Source organism: Akebia trifoliata, chromosome 2 (assembly GCF_017979445.1).
Source record: "Akebia trifoliata isolate Shusen 1 chromosome 2, ASM1797944v1, whole genome shotgun sequence".
Taxonomy (NCBI): domain Eukaryota; kingdom Viridiplantae; phylum Streptophyta; class Magnoliopsida; order Ranunculales; family Lardizabalaceae; genus Akebia; species Akebia trifoliata.
Window position 1 is genome coordinate 18157090 of NC_141376.1, and position 15584 is coordinate 18172673.

The 15584-nt window shown below is 39.4% G+C and overlaps 1 protein-coding gene across 3 annotated transcripts in view; it reads right to left on the reverse strand.

Annotated features, from left to right (window-relative positions):
- Positions 1-13656, reverse strand: part of SECA2 (Preprotein translocase SecA family protein) — a 64141-nt gene extending 50485 nt beyond the window's left edge. The window contains exons 1-5 of one of the 3 annotated variants that reach the window (XM_086431934.1): positions 13294-13656; positions 13071-13205; positions 12904-12973; positions 12761-12825; positions 12537-12657 (exon numbers count right to left, since the gene is read on the reverse strand). In XM_086431934.1, coding sequence (XP_086288060.1) covers positions 12537-12657; positions 12761-12825; positions 12904-12973; positions 13071-13205; positions 13294-13452 — 550 coding nt within the window. In that variant the 5' untranslated portion in view covers positions 13453-13656. The remainder of the gene's footprint in view (positions 1-12536; positions 12658-12760; positions 12826-12903; positions 12974-13070; positions 13206-13293) is intronic. The other 2 variants (XM_086431933.1, XM_086431932.1) reach the window with 2 other exon arrangements.
- Between the last annotated feature and the right edge of the window lie 1928 nt (positions 13657-15584).

The window sequence follows — 15584 nt, forward strand, 5'->3', positions numbered from 1 at the left end:
ATCGAGACCAACTCTGAAAGTTACGACCATCTAGTGGCGCATTGGTGATACGCTGGACGGAGAAATTGGCCCCAAGAGTGGTGGTAGAATCCTTAGTCTCGTGAGTCGTAGTCATTGCACACTATTACTACTGTATTTGGATTGAAGAGAGATCTCACGTGTCAGTACTGATTAAGGCCAAATAATCTTATTAATTGCTGTCGGCAACACTAGAACCCACTCCTACTGTTGTTATAAGATTGAACCGACCAAATACCACTGTCGTGAGATTAAACCAACCAAAATAGTCACTGTCGCAGGGCTGTATATACCCTAAGAAGTGTTCTAGGGTAGACTCTGTGCTGTAGAAGTATCGTAGAGCAAAATCAGATCTTGTATAGCTGATGGAAAGTCAAATATAGACCTGTAGTCCAAGGTAGATGAAATCGCAACACAGCTAAGAGATGAAGTAGGGCTGACTGTGTGTTATAGAAGTGTCGTGGAGCAGATCAGACCTTGTAGGACTGATCGAAAGTCATAAACGAACCTCTAGATCACAGTAGATGGAATCGCAACTCAGCCAATAACCTACTGTTGCTGTCGCAGGTACTTTTAGGTTATCTAGACCCGATCGCAGGCACTCTAGAGAATGAAGGTTGAATCGTAACTCAAGTATGAACTTATTGTTGCTGTCGCAGGTCACTGTAGATCATCCAGATCTGATCGCAGGTGGGAAACAGGCCTGGAGAAACCTCCTGATGCTGTCGTAGAGAGCTTTAAGGCTTGTAGGTCTGATCGTAGATGGGATTCAGACCTACTGCTACAGTCGCAGGGTATTGTAAGATCCTAAAGGCTGATCGCAAGAAACTTTTGGGGCTAATAGACAAGCACCCAACAACACAAGGCTGATTGCCAAAGGGTAATACTAACGTAGAGAAAATAGAGAGAAAGAAAAAAAAAATTTATTGATCACTGTGCAAATCTCTATTGCAGCATGTGAATTAGAAGATGGTGATTGGGTTTTTTCTTTTTGGCTCTGATACCAAGAAGAATTTTAGAAGAAAAAATCACAAGTCTCATAATGAGAGCTTGGTATATATTTATAACACATAATAAGGGAATGGACATAAATGCCCTTATACAAGAATAATATAAATAAATTCATATAAAACAAACTAGAACTAACTATCTATTCTAATATTTCCAATAATCATCACTCAATTTCCCACTTCGTTTAGATCCTCCCTTATTGTCTTTTCCAGACATAGAAGAGAGAAAAGTTGTGGGAGGTGGTTCAAAAAGAGGGTGCATCACAGACCTTCTGCTTTCCTCGTTCTTCACAAAAAAAATATACTTCCTCAATAGATGGAATGGAATCATGACCCAATATCTGAACTCGAATAAAGTCATAAGTTGGATGCAACCCGGCCAAAAATTGGTAGACTCGATTCTGGTTAGTCAATTTGCAGAATTCCATTGCATCCATAGCATTCCTCCATTTAAGCACATGATAGTGATCCAACTCTTCCCACAAGGCTTGAAGAGTGAAATAATATGTAACCAAGCTTTTCTCCCCCCCGGCGAAAATAATTAGTAACCACCTGGTGAAGCTGATACACGCTAGCTACATTTTTCTTCTGAGAATATGTTGTTTTAATTCCAAAAGAAAAAGTTGATGATTTTCATAAGCCAATAGTTGTGGAAGAACGTCTAGAACACTATGTTGATGTTTTTCCACTTAAATTGCCTCCCCAGTTGCCTCCTATGCAAGATATCCAACATTGCATTGATCTAATACCCGGTCCAACCATTCCAAACAAAAACAGCTTATAGAATGACACCTAAAAAGGTAAGGAAGAGCTCTTGGAGCGAGGGTATATACGACCTAGTCTTAAGCCCATGTGCAATCCCAACACTATTAACTCCCAAGAAGGATGGTTCTTTGGAGAATTTGTGTGGATAGTCAGGCTATAAAAATGATAACTATCAAGTACCATTTTTCGATTCCTAGGTTGGACGACATGTTGGATTGCTTAAAGGGTGTAAGAGTGTTTTCCAAGATTGATCTACGAAATGGGTATCATCAAATTAGAATAATTTGGACAACGGATGATTGAAAAACCGCTTTCAAGACACACAATGGGCTCTTTGAATGGCTTGTTATGCCATTTGGACTCACCAATGCTCTTAACACTTTCAGGAGAGTGATGACTCAAATGTTGCAACCTCTTTTGAAAGGTTTAAAATGGGACGGATTTGATCCAAAATCCAAGTGATCCAAATCCGAATCCGAATTTAGCGGGTTTGGTTCCTTCAAGTATATCCGAATTAAAATATGGGTCGGATATGGGTTGATGTCCATTGACCCAAGTTGGATCCGGGTCGGATACGAATCCATCCTTATTTTTTCCAAGATCCGAATGATATATTACTTTGCAAGTTGTATTTTTATATTTTTTAAGCTATCTTTCATCAACCCACAACAGTTGGGTGTAATGGTCAATGCTTCTCTTTAAAAAGAAGAGAGATTCAATTCAAGTCACCATTTAGACACATTTTAGAAATTTTGTTTGAAATAACCTTGAACGGTTTGACATTATCCGACCTAAATCAATTAATTCAGTCGGATCGGATCTAGATATGGATTTAATGAAAGCAAAATGGTTTGGATATGATTTTAACTAGTAGGATCCGAGTTGGATCCAGATATGAATCCGGATAAAAAATCGGATATAGATATGGACAAACTTGTATCCGGTCCGAACCCGAACCATGTTAAGCCCTTCTCTTTTGGGAATGTTTCGGTGGTCTACTTTGATGATATATTGATTTAGTTAGAAATAGTGAGAGAAAAATTAATTAACTAATTAGCCCTAATTAGGCTTTAAAGAGAATTACAAGTCTAATAAAAAAGGAAAATACTAAAAAGGATAAAGACTAAAAGTCTACTAAAGAAACAAAATTATTCAACACTCCCCCTCAAGTTAGTGCATGGATATCAACAATGCCCAACTTGGACAAGACACCTTCAAAGGCAGTTTTGCTAACACCCTTAGTAAGAATATCAGCGAGCTACTAAGATGTAGGAACAAATGGAGTACAAATTTGCCCAGAAACAATCTTCTCTCTAATGAAATGTCGATCAACTTCGATATGCTTCGTTCTGTCATGCTGAACCGGATTTGCTGCTATGTTAATGGCTGATTTATTATCACAATATAGTGAAAAAGGGCTTGTTACGGGAAGACACAAGTCAACTAGTAATGTCTTAAGCCACAATAACTCACACTCCAAATGCCATAGCTCTATACTCTAACTCAACACTGGACCGAGAAACTACATCTTGCTTCTTACTATGCCAAGTTACCAAGTTGCCACTAACTTTAGTACAGTATCCTGAAGTGGATCGTCTATCAGTTACTGAACCTGCATAATCTGCATATGTCCATGCCTCAATGCGAAGATGACCATGATTACTAAACAAAATACCTCGACCAGGACAGCCCTTAAGATATCTTAAAATGAAATAGACAGCAGTAAGATGAGATGTTTGAGGCGAGTGCATAAACTGACTTACAACACTAACAGCATAAGCAATGTCGGGGCGAGTCATAGACAAGTATATCAATTTTCCCACAAGACGTTGATACTAGCCAATATCTGACAAACACTCCCCCTCAGAATCGACCAACCTGTGATTATGCTCAATAGGAGTATCAACGGGACGAGAACCAAGCTGCCGGAGTCACGGAGTAAATCAAAGACATTTACGCTGGGAGATAAATATACCAGAGTGAGACCGCGCAACCTTAATACCCAAAAAATAGTGAAGATGGCAAAGGTCCTTAATCTCAAATTGGCGGCCTAAATAAGATTTGACCTCGGTAATGCCAGCACTATCATCTCCAGTAAGGACAATATCATCTACATAAACAATGAGAACAACAGTTTTGTCCTTGGAGTGCCGAAAAAATAGTGTGATCAGCAGAACTCTGATGGAAACCAAACTGATGCATTGCCCTAGTAAAGTGCTCAGACCATGCACGAGGAGACTGCTTCAGTCCATAAAGAGAGCGATGAAGACGACAGACATGTGTAGGAGAAGCAGGTGTGAGAAAACCAAGAGATTGGACCATATAAACTTCTTCCTGAAGATCACCATTGTGAAAGGCATTCTTGACATCTAACTGAAAAAGAGGCCACCCTCTAATTGCGACAATCGAAAAGAGAACCCGAATAGTGGTCATCTGGGCAACCAGAGCAAATGTCTCCTGATAATCAATTCCATAAGTCTGAACATAACCCTTTGCCACTAAACGAGCCTTATAACGAGCAATAGAACCATCAGTATTATACTTAAGCGTGAAAACCCAACGACATCCCACAGCCTTCCTCCCAGGTGGAAGAGGAACAAGTTCCCAAGTCTGAGTCTTTTCAAGAGCATTCAACTCATCAATCATAGCTGCTCACCACTTAGGATGGGCAATAGCATCTGCAATAGTATTAGGAGGAGAAATAGTGGAAACAGAAGCAAGAAAGCTCCGATAGGAGGGTGAGAGAGCAGAATCAGATATATAATTAGAAATAGGATAAGTACAAGTGCGCTTACCCTTGTGAGTGGCAATAGGACGATCATCACAAGGGATAGTAGGAAGCGGAGTTGGAGACGAAGAAGCACGCTGGTCTGGCATAGAAGTGATGGTCGTATTACGTGGTCGCCGAGAGTAAACCTGCAATAAAGGAGGTGATGGGTTGACAGGAGGTGGAGACAGAGGAACAGGCATAGGAAGAGGAAATAATAGGGAAGAAAGGTCATCATTGGAAAAATTGAGAGGAAACCACTCAGACTGAATGGTAACTGACCCATTATAGTATGAGGTGTGCTCAAAAAAAGAAACATCCCAAGAAATGAAGCGCCTTCGAGAAAGAGAATGATAATAGCGGTATACTTTCTGGGTAGAGGAATAACCTAAAAATATACATTTTCTGGCCTTGGGATCAAAATTAGTACAAGTTTGGTCAAGGATTTGAACAAAGCAGATGCAACCAAACACGCGTGGAGGGAGTGGAAACAAAGAACGATCTGGATGGAGCTGAGAAAAGGGAGTAGCAAACTGAAGAACTCGAGAGGAGGTCTGATTAATGATGTAAATAGTAGTAAGAACTGCATCGGCCCAATAGGATTGTGGCACGTTCATGCCAATAGAGAAGGCACGGGCTAACTCTAGAGCATGACGATTTTTCCTTTCGAATCGACCATTTTGTTGAGGAGTCTTGACATTAGACATTTGGTGCTCAATGCTAGACTCTAAACAAAGTTTCAAAACCTCACTATAGGTGTACTCAGTACCATGATCAGAATGGAATGTCTTGACAATACGACCAAACTAGGTATAAACCATAGTAAGAAATTGCTTAAAGATCCCATATACTTCACTCTTGTGTTTCATAAGATAGACCCAAGTGACGCGACTGTGATCATCGATGAATAAGACAAAATAACGAAAGACAAGGGTAGAAGAAACATAGGAAGGTCCCCACACATCGAAGTGAATTAAGTCAAACATAGCAGGTGCAGTAGTATGTATACTAATAGGATAATGAGAACGCACATGTTTAGCTAATTGACAAGTTTCACATGAAAAATCAAGTAAATTGTTATTATGAAATAAACCAGGGAACATGTGTTTCAAATATCCAAAAGAAATATGGCATAAGTGTAAATGCCAACGCATTACAAGTGCCTTATTAGACTGACTACTACTACTACTAAGCTGAGAAACAGAATGAATGGTAAGTAGAACAGGTGTGTCCAAGAGATACAAGTCGTTCACTTCATGTCCAGTGCCAATCGTCCTCTTCGACTTCAAATCCTAAAAAATACAATGAGAAAGATAGAAAGTTACACTGCAATTCAAATGTTTGGTAATGCTACTAACCAAGATAAGATTAGTAGTAAGTTGAAGAACATGCAATGTATTAGTTAAGGATAAAGACGGTGTAACAGAAAAATAACCTTGACCAATAATAGAAGATAAAGAACTATCGGCAAGGCGAACCTTGCGATGACCAGAGCAAACACTATAGGTTTAGAACAGGGAAGACGTACCAGTCATATTATCGGAGGCACCAGAATCAATGATCCATGATGAGGAAGTGGTAGAAACACTGTGTGCAGATGCAAAGGTACCTGAGTGAGCGAAAGTAGAAATCGACTGAGATAAAATCTCCATCTGATTGAAAATTTTTCTGAACTTGTCAAGCTCAGCTTGAGATAGAGATACCGAATCCGTGGAGGAGGAAGGAGCTGAAGAAGATGCTGGATCAGTAGATGGCTGAGAGACTACATGAGCTGAAGGTCGTTGAGTCTGTTGGCGTTGTTGATTAAGACGACCATGAAGTGCATAATAATGAGCCTTCACATGACCCAACTTTCCACAATGATCACACTTATGACGTTGACGGGTAGGCAGAGACCCACTAGGTGGTTGTGGAGAAGATAGGCAAGCAAGCATGGTTGAGTGATCTCCTGAAGAATGGGGTAGGATAACTGCGCGACGACTCTCATCAACCAAGACATAAGAATACGCAGTCTGTAAGGACGAAAAGGGATCCATACCCAATAAATGAACTCTCGCATACTCAAATTCATCACGAAGCTCGGCTAGAAACTGAAAAACTCGATTCTAATCCAGAATCAATGCATATAGTGCCTCATCAACAGAGGCCTTCCAAGCATAAGACGAGGAGTAGAAGGTCAACTCTTCCCATCGAGCACGTAACTGAGATATATAGAAGGTGACTGAAGAGTCACCTCGCGAAAGGCGAGAAATCTCACGCCCTAAGTTAAAGATCCGGACATTGTTTTGACGTTGCGAGTAAATATTCTTTGCGGAATCCCATATAGCTGTCTTGGAGAACATAGACCCAACTGCAATGTGTGGTTGCATAGATGTAACTAGCCAAGAACATACCATAGAGTCATTAACAAACCATTGGGGATTAGCAGTGTTAGTCGTTGTCGGTTGTTGTTCCGCCCCTATGAGGTATCCGATCTTCCCTTTTTCACCAATAAACATTTCAACCGATCGAGCCCAAAGGAGGTAATTAGGACCATCTAATTTCACGGTAGTAATTTGGATGCTTGGAAAGTCAGTCGAATGAGAGGGAAGACCTCTCGATCCATCACCATTACTGGTGATCGAAGAAGAAGACTCTGAGGCCATCACGAGAATCTATGTGCTTTGGTTTGAAGGGAGATCAAATAAAACAAAAAAACAGCAAAAAAAGGTCTAGAGTAGATCGTAACTTCCAAATACAAAGTCTACTGTGATCGTAGCCACCCAACTACACCTCTGCAGTGATCGCAGGTCTCGCAGCCACCAAAAAAACAGTTTCTGGATTGTCGCAACCTTCAAATAAAAGGGTTGCTATGATCGTAGCAACTCAACTGCACCTCTACAGTGACTATAGGCACCAATCGAAAAAAAAACAGAACTGCGACTGTTGTAACCTTCAACCAGCGGATCTGCTGTGATTGTAGCAGCCTAACTGCACCTGTGCAGTGGTCGTAGTCAACAAACGAGGGCTCTGCTATGATCGCAAGCCTCGAACAGCACTTTTGCTGTTATCATAGAATCTAAACAACACTTCTACTATTGTTGATGAGTCCAAACAACCCTCTGTTGTTGTTGTTGAGCCCAAACAGCACCTCTGATGTTGTCGTTGGGTCCAAATAACACCTCTGTTGTTGTCGTTGGGTCTAAACAGCAAAAGAGTTGTTGCCGCAGGTTGCTGAGGCTTTGATACCAAGTTAGAAATAGTGAAGAGAAAAATTAATTCACTGATTAGCCCTAATTAGGCTTTAAAGAGAATTACAAGTCTAATAAAAAAGGAAAAGACTAAAAAGGACAAGGACTAAAAGTCTACTAAAGAAACAGAATTATTCAACAGATTTATAGTCATGGATTGAAGAGTGTCTATTCCATCTTCAACAAGTGTTTGATTTGTTAAGGAAAGAGAAGTTTTATGGTAATTTGAAATATAGCTTTGACGTTGATAGAGTGATTTTCTTGGGGTATGTGGTGCCTTCCAGTGGAGTACTCATGGATGAAGACAAGGTCAAAGCGATTGTGGATTGGCCTACACCTACTAGCATTCAAGAAGTGAGAAGTCTTCATGATTTTCCCACTTTTTATAAAGGGTTTATCAGAAATTTTAGCATGTTAGCAGCCCCTTTCACGAATTGCCTTAAGAAGAAGGTATTTAAGTGACACAAGAAGCCCAAGATAATATTGTGCTCTTGAAGAAGGTACCTACCGAGGCTCCCGTTCTAGCTTTACCCGACTTTGATATGACTTTTGAACTAGATTATGATGCTTCGGGAGATGGAATTGGATGTGTTCTTAGTCAAGAAGGATAGCCCATTGTCTTCTTCAGTGAAAAGTTGAATGGTGTCAAGCTCAAGTATTCTACTTATGATTTGGAGTTATATGCCATAGTACAAGCTATCAAGCATTAGGGTTACTATTTGGCTTACAAGGAGTTCATTATTTGTATCAAACATGAAGCTCTTAAGTACATCAATATGCAATCTCAACTAAACAAACAACATGCCAAGTCGGTGAATTTCTTACAACAATTCACTTTCTCTTTGAAGCACAAGTTGGGTATTCTTAATAAGGTGACTGATGGGTTAAGTCGACGAGCTACTTTATTGATAGAGATGAGGAATGTAGTGGCTAGTTTTGATAGTTTTAAGAATCATTATCAAGAGGATCCTTATTTCACTCATATTCTACATACAATTCAACAAGGTAAACATGTTGATTTTCTACTCAAAGATGGCTTTCTTTTCAAGGTTCTAAGGATGTGTGTACCAAAATGTTTCCTACAAGAGAAGCTTCTAGTTGAGTTACACAATTTGGGTCATTTTGGCCAAGATAAGACCCTTGCATTACTTCAAAAAAATTACTTTTCGCCGGAAATTACAAGGTATGTTCAAAGGTGCCATGTGTGCCAAAAGGGCAAGGGTGTGGCTACTAATGTGGGGTAATACTTACCACTTCCGGTACCTAACAAACCATGATTATGCATTAGTATGGACTTTGTGTTGGGTCTCCCACCCACTCGAAGAAAGAATGACTTTATTATGGTGATTGTGGACCGGTTCTCCAGAATGGCGCACTTTATTCTGCGTTAGAAAACTATAGATGCTTCACATATTGCTAAACTCTTCTTCAAAGAGGTTTACAAGTTGCATGGTGTGCCTACATCTATTGTCTCTGAATAGGGATGTCAAGTTCCTTAGTCATTTTTGGCATACTTTATGGAAGTTCAGAGGAACTGAATTGAATTTCAGCACTTTGTTTCACTCTCAAACCAATGGGCAAACGGAAGTTATCAATCAAAGCCTAGGGAATTTGCTCCATTGTCTAGTTGGGGAGCATATCAAGGGCAGGGATAATGTTCTTCCTTTGGCTGAATTTGCTTACAACTCCTCAAGGAACCGGACTACTAATACTTCTCATTTTGAAGTGGTTTATGGTTCAAAACCCTCTAGTGTTGATTTGGTTCCTTTACCTACTAACAAGAGGACCAATGCTAAGGTTGAAAATATGACAGCATTTATAAAGGATCTTTCATGCACAAATCAAATTTCAAATTGAGAGCTCAAACAATAAACATAAGGAAGTTGTTGATCTACACAAGAAGAAGAAGAGAGTTGTGTACAATGTAGGTGACTTGGTTTGGGTGGTTTTAAGTAAAGACAGGCAGCTGGATGGCTTACAACACACCAAACTTAAAACTCATAAAGCGAGACCTTGCAAGATATTGGAGCGCATCAATGATAATACTTACAAGGTGGAGCTTCCTCTGCATTTAAACATATCTAATATGTTTAAAGTAAAACATTTGCTGCCCCATTATGTCGCCTAACTCATGGTTGCGTTCTTTTAAGGATGGCGAATGATGCAATCCAAGTTAGTTACTTGTTGGAGTTAATTAGTTAATTGTTTGTTATTTTAGTTATTGACAACGTGAAATAGTTAGTTATTGGAGGGAGTTAGTTAATTGTTAGTTTCTCTTTAGTTTTATTTTGTTACTTATAGTGCTCATGTAAGGGTAATATTGTCATTTCATGGGGATGTTATGTTTCTATTTTGCTTATAAATAAATTAACCATCAAATGTAGTTGTAACTAGTTTTAGTTGAATAAAATAGATTCGATAGAGATTTTTCTCTTCCAGCTTAACTTCTCAACATTTCTTGAAGTTTTTACACAAATTAATCTAAATTTCCAGATCTGATTGCATCACTATCCAATGCTCTACTCCATACAACATAATTGATCTTATTGATTGGAACATACCGATTGAATGATTCTCCAAAAGACTCCACTTTATCCATCCAAGACTATTTTTTGGGTAATATCTTCATCAATCTCTCCATCTTTATGGATAAAAAAACCTAACTAGTATGTTTTTTTTATAGGTAAAGAGAATTTCATTAGAAAAACGGAGGTCGAGATGACCAATCGAAAAGGTACAAAAGAAACAAAAAAGTAGGGAAAAAACCCCCCGAAACAACCCAACAAATCCATAGCTAAATTACAAATCCTATCTCACCTGACAAGGAAATCCTCAAAGAAAAAAACCCTAAATTCTTTAAAAAGTTCACACCAGAAAAACAACAAAGCTAAGATCTTCATCACATTAGCCTTCACCTCTCTCTCCTTATCCTCGAAAACATACGTATTTTTCTCCTTGCATATGCTCCAACACAAAGCATAAGGCAGGAGACCCCAAAGAGTACATTTATGGCTAACAAAATGACTCCCCCAACCCAACCAACTCTCAATGAAAGCCTACACCGAGTAGGGAAAGCAACTAGCTACACCAAACGAAGTTAAGAAATCAAACCATATCTAGCTAGTAAAAAAGCAATGAAGAAGGATCTAGGAGTGTTCATAACAAAGTTGCATTACATTTAAACCATATCCATCCTACATATCGTTAAACCCTTAATTTTTTAGTCATCCCTCCGATTCTAATTTTTATTTTATTCCCTCGAGTTCAATCAACCAATACTACATCATTTGCAAGTTGCAAATTAACATATACAAATTCCTTGAATGTGAGTAATTATCCCATCATAACTATTGCAAGAAGTACAGACTTAGGGCCAATCCCTCATGTAAACCCAATGTCACTCGAAACTATCTCAAAGTCACAATCAACTATTATGATACTAGTTACAACTCCAACATACATGTCCTTCAGCATAGACAATGTACTCAGCCAAGAGTAATTTCTACTTAATACCCACCAAATTAATTTTGTTAGGCTCTATCATATGCTTTTCTTAAGTCAATAAAAACTTTGTATGGATTCTTCCCTTTTTCTCAAGAAGCTTCTCCAATAATTGTCCAAGTGAGAGGGCAGCCTCGATGGTTGACCTCCCTAGCATGAACCCCGGTTGATTATTTAACATATTATTGTTTCTTTTATTTACCTTTTCTCCATTACTCTCCCCATAATTTCATAGTATGGCTCATATGTTTTATCACATAACAGTAGTTCAATTTTGCAAATAGTACTTCTACCCCATCATTTGGCATTTGTTTTTAGTCTCTATAATCTTGTTGAATAACTTAGTTAACTAGTACAATTCAATTTCTTCTATCAACTTCCAAACCTCAATTGGAAAACCATATGAGTCTAATTTCTTGCCCATATTTATCTTAGCCAAAAACTTATATTACTTCTATAATCCCTAATCCTTCAGTAGTTTATAGCCATATGGCCTCTATAGGATTACTGTTTCCTTCCATTTCTAAGTTCCCACTTAAATATGAAATCTTTGTATTTGAGACCAATATACCCCGGAATGATTGAGGACCAATGAAAGATTAAATCTTTGGTTGCTGTGAACATTGCTTGTGACCTTCCATTACTTCTAACATAGAAGCTAATAGTAAACACAAATGGAGAATGTCATAGAGGGTTCTCCCTTGCAATTACGGTGATCTCCCAGTTGTTTTCCATTTCTCTTGAAGGATCCATTCAACTCAACTAAGTCAAAAGAGGTTTTCAGTCCTTCTAATCATTGGAATATGTGTCCAATCATGTTGAAGTTGATTCTATAGCTTTAGATGGAGGATTTTAAATCCAAATAATAGTGAGTAGTAGTAGTAGCCCATGTAGCATACGTGAGAACACTGCAAAGCAGATTTGGGGTAACTGCAAGAACCTACAACCAATTTAGTTGCAGCAGCTGATTGAAGGGAAAATCACACCCTGTATTCATCAATCCATTCTCATAGTTGGAATCATAAAAATACTTAGGAAACAATTTCAACTCTCCCCAATTATAAACCTAAGTAGCCCTCAAAGCATTATATCTACTTTAATCCCAATAACTCATCCCAAACCTAATCAATGCCGGAGAATAAATTGGAAACCTCTCCACTCACACATTAATGATCCCAGACATGCAAACAAACAAGTTCCATTGCTCAGAAAAGAAATGAAATTACTAATGATAGAAAAGCATACCATGTACACCCTCGCCCGTCAATGCATTAAGGTAAGCCGCTAAGGTAGAAACCAGAGTTTTCCCCTCACCAGTCTTCATCTCAGCAATGGACCCATCATGAAGGACGGCCCCACCAATAACCTGGCATTTATTTAAGGATAAAAATTAACAACACTTCCTTTATACATAGACATTGAAATTTGAAACAAACAAAAAAAGCACCAAAATAGATAAATAATATTACCTGAACATCAAAATGCCGCATCCCAAGCGTCCTTCTTGCAGCTTCCCGAACAACAGCAAATGCTTCTAATAAAAATTAAGGAAAATAGGCATTAACCCATTGCATAAATAAACAAATAGAGTTGAAGCAAATTAGTCACAAACCGGCTTCAATGTGTGCAAGTGTTTCCCCTTGATTAAGACGACGGCGAAATTCTTCAGTTTTTGCACACAGCTATTAATCAATAATGTAATTGCCATAATAAGTGAAACCCAATTTGATCAAAATAAAATATAAAATAAATGTTGAGAATTGGACTAAAAATGCAAACCTGTTCATCAGAGAGTCTTTGAATCCGAGGTTCAAAAGCGTTAACTGATTCAACAAGACGATAGTAATCGCGAACAACCCAGTAATTTAAGCTGGTAAAGTCAGTCCAATTCTTTCTAAGAGTCACAAAGTTGTCCTGAAAGATTAAGAAATGAGAAGAGAATATAAAATATGGGGAAATACAACAAGAGATAAGGGGGGGAAAAGAGAAGAGTAGAAGATACCTTGAGAGAAGCAGAGATTATGAGTTTAGGAGAAGAACGAAATCGATGAGAAGAAGAAGAAGAGAGATTGGGGAGAGATTTGAGGCAGGCGAAGGTGGTGTGGTGTTGGAAGTGTTTGGTTGTAGGGTTTGGGTTTAGGAGTGCAGGCACAAGAGCCATCTCACCTCTCTCTGTGTGAGGTCAAATTTTGGTCGGGTTTAAGGTTTCCCGCGTTTCAGTACTGGGCACAACCTCGGCAGATGTAACTGTGGAATTACTTGCGGTTAAGTATCTTTTTTATTCAATTTTATAATACTAGGCAAAATCTCTCTTTCCAGAAACTCCAACGAAAATAGCCATGCCACGAGTTATTAGCCCCCTAACTATTGAACATGGATTGCTGTGGACTTGGGGCTTGGTAGCACATTTCAAGAAGCTTGTAAGTAAGGTAGGTAGGTAGGCAATACGGACTACACGTGAGGAGGTCCCTAGGGCCAATGAGCAAGGCATAATATCCAAGGATGTGCTTGGATGGCGTATGTTGATGTAAATGTATTTTTTCGCTCTACCTCAAGATCTCTCTTGAAAGCTCATAGCTCGGCGGGCAGCCTGTTACAAGGCCACTTCGACGATCAAGTTAGAATTAGTACCGAACTATTAAAGAGTTCTCAGAGAAGAATTTTTCTAACCTTTGTCATAAATTGCAACCTGGTATTTATAAGAGTCCTGATTGATGGATCTTCTAAGATATTCTCAATGATCTCTCTTGAAGTGGTTAACCGACTATCTGACCTGACAGTTGCAGGAGTTGCTACAACTGCCCTGACAGGTCTGAGGTAGTTGCAACTAATCTATCAGGCTATGCGCTATCATGTCTGTCATCTGTTATGTCAGTGATAGTGTTGTCACCTCTGTCATGTCAACATTAAATGGTCTAAGATAGTTCAACCAACCTGTAAGGCTCGGTAGTTCTTCACATACTCGGTGGGTCAGTAATTATTCCTCCTATAAACCACGTGTCAATAGCTCCGAGAATTGCCCTCCACAGTACCCCCCTCTCGAGGTCTTGGATCTATATCCGGGGCCCCGAGATAAATAGAAGTTGACACGTGGCTAACTTCAATTGGGTGCTGGGTTGTCTTGGCTCATTAATTGCACTGACTTATGACGTTCGACCGCTCATTCTTCGAGGGTGGCAGACATTATAATTGCCCTCGTGAATTGTGCTCCCGATCGTTGGTTTGAGCGGCATAATTATGCCTCTCCAACACGTGGCGCTTTGTGATTGGTTGATAGCATGCGCGTGTTCGAACGGTTATCTCACTCCTGTCACCATTAAATGCTTTGACGTTCTCATTATTGCTTCGTTTCTCGAGGGAACCCTGGCCATTGATTTGGTTACACATCTCAAGGCGTCTTAGGCTTATATATACATTATTCCTTCTCATTTTCCATTTTACTTTTACGCTTTGTGTCATTTCTCTGTCTTCTTATTCCCTCTCTTACGCACTCTTAGCTTGGCTCCAGCAAACCTTTATCACGTTCTCCGAACGACTTAAGTTTGATTTTTCGGCCGCTTTCACCATCAGGTTAGGGTACCAGCATTTCTCCCTCTCCTCTAAAAGTTTTCTTTTCTTCCTATTTCCTTTTGTTTCCACCCTTCTTCTTCCAATGGCTAGGGGGAAAACTTATTCCCCCACTCGCCCTCCGTTATCTGAGGTTAAGGAGGCCTATGCCATCCTTGAAGACGTAGAAATGTCCTATATGGGCGATCCTTCAACCTCAGGCCTCCGAGTTTCACTAAGTAAGCTAACTCGGGAGGTATTAAACTTTTACAAGAGGGCCTCGGGCCAAATAAGCGGGAACTTATTCCGCTTAATCCACGGCCTTGAGCAAATGAATGCTCGGCTTGACGAGGGTCTCAAGCTCAGTCTCCTCGATATCATGGCCTAATTCGCCTTGAAAAGGTTCCCCAAAAAACAAGGTTTCTTCTACTTGACCAAGAGGAGAGGGAAGTCATCCTTATTTGAGCTACTTGACTTGGACAAGGAATGGTTCTTGTTCCCAATCAAGTTGTCTAGTCGATGGAAGAGCGCTCTAGGGGACGAGCTTCCCCTTCTTAGCTACAATTACTTTAGTCCCCACAGTGAATCTCTACCTTTTTTCCGTTTACTCTTCTTTTTTAGCTTTGGTGCATTCATGGAGTTTTAATGCCCTCTTTCAATATTGCAAACTCAAGCAAAGACAAATATAACGGGGACTCTGTAATTATCAATCACATTTTATCAGATCCCAACCTGTAACACCGTGCA